Source organism: Phaethon lepturus, unplaced genomic scaffold, assembly GCF_000687285.1.
Source record: "Phaethon lepturus isolate BGI_N335 unplaced genomic scaffold, ASM68728v1 scaffold24772, whole genome shotgun sequence".
NCBI lineage: Eukaryota > Metazoa > Chordata > Aves > Phaethontiformes > Phaethontidae > Phaethon > Phaethon lepturus.
The window spans coordinates 15,083-20,917 of NW_010525911.1; the positions used below are offsets into that span (position 1 = coordinate 15,083).

At 40.0% G+C, this 5,835-nt stretch overlaps 1 protein-coding gene across 1 annotated transcript in view; it reads left to right on the forward strand.

Annotated features, from left to right (window-relative positions):
• SIRT1 (sirtuin 1) overlaps positions 1-3,748 on the forward strand; it is an 18,776-nt gene extending 15,028 nt beyond the window's left edge. Inside the window, exons 8-10 of the mRNA XM_010282910.1 lie at positions 179-365; positions 1,749-2,309; positions 3,245-3,748. Of these exons, the coding sequence (XP_010281212.1) occupies positions 179-365; positions 1,749-2,309; positions 3,245-3,567 (1,071 nt within the window). The 3' untranslated portion in view covers positions 3,568-3,748. The remainder of the gene's footprint in view (positions 1-178; positions 366-1,748; positions 2,310-3,244) is intronic.
• Positions 3,749-5,835: the final 2,087 nt, after the last annotated feature.

The following is a 5,835-nucleotide window of genomic DNA, read 5'->3' on the forward strand; positions in this document are numbered from 1 at the left end:
TGCAGTTCCTGCAGGCTAGAGTAAGACATGTACTTGTCTGTACATGCACAGAAAAATGAAATGAGGAAATATCACTGAAACTTGTCTTTTGCCAAACTAAGCCACTGCAAATTGCTAAAATCTGAGGTTTTCAAGGGCACAGCCTTGAATTGTAGTAATAGAAGCTGTTCTAATGCAGGTTGTACCTAGATGTCCCAGATGTCCATCTGATGAACCGCTTGCCATCATGAAGCCAGACATAGTGTTCTTTGGAGAGAACTTACCCGAGCAGTTCCATCGTGCCATGAAGTACGACAAAAATGAAGTTGATCTCCTTATTGTTATTGGGTCTTCACTGAAAGTAAGACCAGTAGCATTGATTCCAAGTAAGTGACTATCTCTGGTAATATTTTCTTCCAAAAATTTGGATCAAAAGTGAAATTCTCAGTTAAGAGCTCTAAGAAGCACTTCTGGCTTGCTTCAGCGAAGAAACTAGATTCAGCATCTAGTTTTCTAAGATGAAGACCGATTGCCTATGTAAAGCTGAAATGCAAAATAGAGAAAGTTACAAATTCTAAGTGCTTTTTCTACACTCCGGTAGATCTCAAGGTAGTGAAACAATAATCTGAAAAACTCCTCCTAAAACTTGGCTTTGTTCTGCGATTCAATTAATTTCTCTCCCTGCTTGCAATATGCTTTCAGAGTTACCTGAAAGATTAGAAACTAATCATCTTTATAAAGACAAATGTAGTATCAAAAACTCAGATCAAGTACATCAGGTGTCTTGAGTTGTAGCTTATTTTAAAGTCAGTACGTAATACTAAATGATACACAGTGGACATTATATAGCACATCACCATTTGGATCCTTAGCTTTTAAAAGCTGTATGGAAAAGTATCTCTGATGATATACGTTACAGAAAAATGCCCTTCAGGAAGGCTGAGAAGATACCATGACAGGTGATTTATTTGCCTACGGAGTGCAATACTGACTGGTACTAAAGAAATTCTCTTCACGTCTAAGCCTGAGAAGGACATTGGTTTGGAATCTGCTACTAACTGGGAACAGTACTGCACCCGTGACCTTTGTAGTAACGGCCTCTTGGCTGTGCAAGAGGCAGAGCCTAGTGTTTAGGCTGACGGGGAAAGGCATAAGGACTGGAAAGTCAAGGACTGCTACACAAACCATTGCTCTTTCTGTGTCCTAGAACTGGCTTTCAGGAGTTGGGTTATCTGAGGAGTCGATGGCGAGGTTACCACACTGGTGGGTTGTGGAAGCCTAAATGTCAGAAATGGGCCAAGCAACCCTGTACAGGGTAGAGGGTACCTGGAAGTATTTTGACCTAGTTAACAGGACATCATTTACCAGCAGTAGATTCTTCGTGTGCACTTAGGGACATAAAAGGAATGCACAAAATCAGCACAGTTCTTCTAAGACATTATAGTACTAATTTTAATTCTCTTTTTAACACTTGACCTAACATTGCTGTAGTCGGTATCTCTGTGCATGGGTTTCTTGGTGATGGAGTAGAGGAACACTTCTTCCTGGAAAAAATGGGGAAGAAAATCTAGATAGGCTACAGTAGGCATAGCACCTCCAACCGCTGTTTTTAAATTTGAGATTTGCTTGTCTTCTTCCTGATCTGTCTGTTTTGGACTTGTCGCAAGTGAATGTATGAAGAGTAGTCTGAGGAATCAAACTTTCTAAGTAGATCCCTGCTGAAAGTGAAACTAAAGTGACTACCTTTAAATTCTCTTCTCTATATATAGGTTCCATCCCCCATGAAGTGCCTCAGATCTTAATTAATAGGGAACCTTTGCCTCATCTACACTTTGATGTGGAGCTTCTTGGAGACTGTGATGTTATTATTAATGAATTATGTCAAAGGCTAGGTAGCGAATATACAAAACTTTGCTACAACTCGGTAAAACTCTCAGAAATAACCGAAAAGCCTCCACGAACGCACAGGGAGCTTGAAATACACTCGGCTGAGCTACCGCCTACCCCTTTACACATTTCAGAAGACTCTAGTTCACCAGAAAGGATGACTCCACCAGATACTTCGGTGGTGTCTTCAGAACACCCAGCTGAATGTAAGGTAGGGAACTGTGATCCTGCCTCAGAAACTAAAGGGACCTGCACAGAGGAAAAGCTTCAGGACACACAGACATCATCAGAAAACCCTGAAAATCCTGCTAGTGAACTCATGAACTCTGAAACAATGAAGGAAAATGGATCCAACAACGGAGAAAATAAAGAAAAAAATGAAATCTTGAAGAAGTGCTGGGTAAACAGATCTGCAAAAGAACAGATTAGCAAAAGGCTGGATGGTAAGTGTTAACTCCTTTCAGTATTTTGCATTTTTTGGCCAAGATGTTTATTCTCACTTACTTCAAAGCAACAAATAGTTGCCCTTGAGGGACTCAGTGGGTTTCAGTGATTATTCTTGTTCAGACAAGTGTCTACTACATAATTCATCATTGTATCCTTTCTTTTGGAGAAGCCAATAAGAAATTTTTCTGTAATTTGTAATAGCTTTTATAATTAGTGATTACACACTCCCTAAAAAGTTTAGGAGGTTGAAGGCAAGTATCAAAAGATAAAACAGTTTCTAGCATTTTCAAATGCATTTTCAGAAAAATTCGTTTGATTCTCGGGTGCTAGGAAGCTGGTCACACACTAGGTCATAATTCGGTATGGAGCAGAACTGAAAGACAAAGTCATGGTAGGAGTTGAATTTCACAGCTGGAACCAGCCACATTTTGAAGGAAACTTTAGACTTTCCAAGGAAGCCTTCCCGTGTGCAGTCTCTTAACAGATGTAAGGAGTTATGACACTAGAAAATCTGTGTGGGTGAAGAAGCAAGTATTACATTGCAGCTTTCCAAAGCGAAGGCTGTTTTTAGACTTTGTCGAAAACTCTGTGCAGTGGTTTCCAGTTGTGTTACAAATAACAGAAGTCTAGCTGTGGATACGTATACCCATGGAAAAAAGCTGCTAAACATTAAAGTTTAAATGCTCTTTTGTGTCAAAGGGAGCGGGGAGAAGGAATGCTCAGCTTTCCAGTGAAGCGTGTGTTATGTGCTTTGTAGTAGATACACATACGTTGAAATAAATGCATTTCAAATGTAATCCGAGTTGTCAGCTAAGGTTCACTGTTGAAAAGACATACATAGGCAGGTAGGAACCTTCTAACCAGAAGTCTGCAAGACATTGAAGGAGTAATTTATATTTGCCGTTTATTGACTTTTAAAATTCTGTTTCAGGTACTCAGTATCTATTTTTACCACCAAATCGCTATATTTTCCATGGTGCTGAGGTTTACTCAGATTCTGAAGACGATATCATATCTTCTAGCTCTTGTGGGAGTAGTAGTGAAAGTGGGTCATGTCGTAGTCAGAGCTTAGATGCGGAGGATGAGAGCGAGATCGAAGAGTTTTACAACGGCATAGAGGATGAGGATGCCCCTGAAAGGGAAGAGGAACCTGGATTCGGGGAAGACGGAGTTGAACAAGAGGAATCGGCAGCTGATGAATCAGCTTGCACAAACGAAGCCGCAGGGACTGATCATCCAAGCAACAAGTTGTAAAGGGATCACTGACTGGTTACAGGAACTTTCCACCAGCATTAGGAGCTTTGGCATGTCAGAACGAATGTTTACGTCTGAATTTAGAGCAACAAAACCATAAGGATTTAGTGTTTATAAACAACTAAAACAGATTTTCATGCTTAGTTTTTTACCTTTTTCAATAAAATTCTACTACTGCGCACTCAACACTAACTCATCTTTTTTTTTTTTTTTTTAAGGTACTAGGGATACCTAAACAATTGTCACTATGTTCACTTACTTTTAAGTTCATCTGTCCTATCAGGCATCCATGTATATAATACGTATTTTTGCTTAATGAATTTCAGCTTATATTATTTTTAAACAGTTTTGAAAAAGCCATTGGAATGTTAAACTAATATAAAGGGAACAGCTAATTTAGACCAAAGAATGGTATTTTCACACCTCTTGCTTTGTAACAGTTTGGTTTACTTAAAACCTTCTCACGCTTTTGCTAACCCTTTCCTTCTCACCTAGTCTGTCATTAAACACTGGCATTTTCTAAGACCTACTGTGGCAGCTAATTTTTTTGCTTTAACCGTTACTTTGTATGTTTGAGACATACTTCAATGTGAGTGGATAGGTAAATGGAAACAGACAGCGAGCACTTGAGTAATCCTATGGTTTTTCGCCTGATCCAGAAGGGCTGTGAAAATGCTTCGGTGGCCAAGTTTCCTCCTTCCTGTGGACATGAAACAACATTGACAGCGGCTCCTTAGCAGTTCTCATACTGGCATTTTAAACAGAATGGATTCCCCATGGTAGAGGTTTTTCACGTTGTATACAAAAGTCAAATACAGCACAGCTTGCATTAAAAATAGCATTTGATAAATTGCCAAGGCTCTGATGTGGAAGCTAGGCTGAGGTCAGAACAGTGTTTGTACCAGCATCTGAGAAAGGCACCAAGACATGAGCTCTTCCTTCATGCTTACTGATGCAACAGAAGTGGGAGAAACTTAACTCTGGTACCGAGAGCCTCTGCTTATGCTGCTGAGTGGGTACAACACGGATGAATAACCTGACCTGGAAGCACACCCGTTTTGAGGTCATCTGTCAGGTTGGGAAAGTAATTTTCCACCTGCTAGCTCCACCTTGCGTATTGTTAATATAGCAAAGCAGCTACTCAGATTATTACATTGTATAGTCGAGCGCTAGGCTGCCTTAAAACTGGATGTTGCCAGTTTTCAAGTGCGGATTGTTTCCAAGCCTTTAGAACTATTTTGTACGATTGCACAGTGCAGTAGTAAGCAAAACAGCGTTTTTCTAGAAACCACTTTTTCACCGTTGGCCCAAATGAACTCTACGATCTAGATGATTCACATATTTTGCTTTAATATTTATTACATTTTGGAAGATGCGTAGTAGCTGTTCTTTGAACATAAGATACATCAGTTAATAAGTATTTAAGAACAGCCTCCTGTATTCATCAGAAAATGGTGGCATGTTGTCTCATTGTCCAAATTTAATACAGCTCTTATTTGGCTACACTAAAGAATGCAATATGGTTAGTTTTCACTTGCATGTCACAATGTATTAGTTTGTGCTATAGGAGATATTTTAAATTGAAATACTTTGTTTTAAATTATTTTTACAGTGAGGATTGTTTTCTGCTCTTTTATATTGTATATAGTGTCTTTTATGTAATCTACTGGCATATGTTTTGTAGAAGACTGTTTAAAATGACTGGCTATCTTCCTGCAACTTTTGAAATACAAAACCAGTGTTTTATACTCGTACACTCTGTTCTAAAGTCTATTAAAATTGTCATTTGATTTCTGGTTTCTGTTACTTTCTAGTTAGATCTTAAAAACTTAACAAAAGATGCCCTATAAAGTCAAGGTGCACCCCAGCTCATGGAAGGCATTATGTAGCAAATCAGTTTTTTCCATCTGCCCCCTTGGGGGAAAAAAAAAAAAAGCCTGAATGACGCTACTCTGCACCGTCAGCGGTAAAACAACCTCCTAAACCACAAGGCAGTTTTCTCCTTCCCAGCCCGCATTGTAACTTCAGGTGCGTTTGCTGAACAGGAGCGCTTCTTCCTGCCGGGACTGCAGTACCTGGCAGCCCTGCCGCCCCTTCTCTACCCAGCCCAAAGCTCCTTCACCCCGCCAAGCCGGGACAGCCACTTCCAGGGGAATCCCACACACACCCCAAAGATGGGCTCCCCTTTCCCTCCAGGGCCCAGTTTAACTTTTTCCACAATGTAACACTTTACTACGTTGGTGATGCCATTGTACTTCTGAACATCCA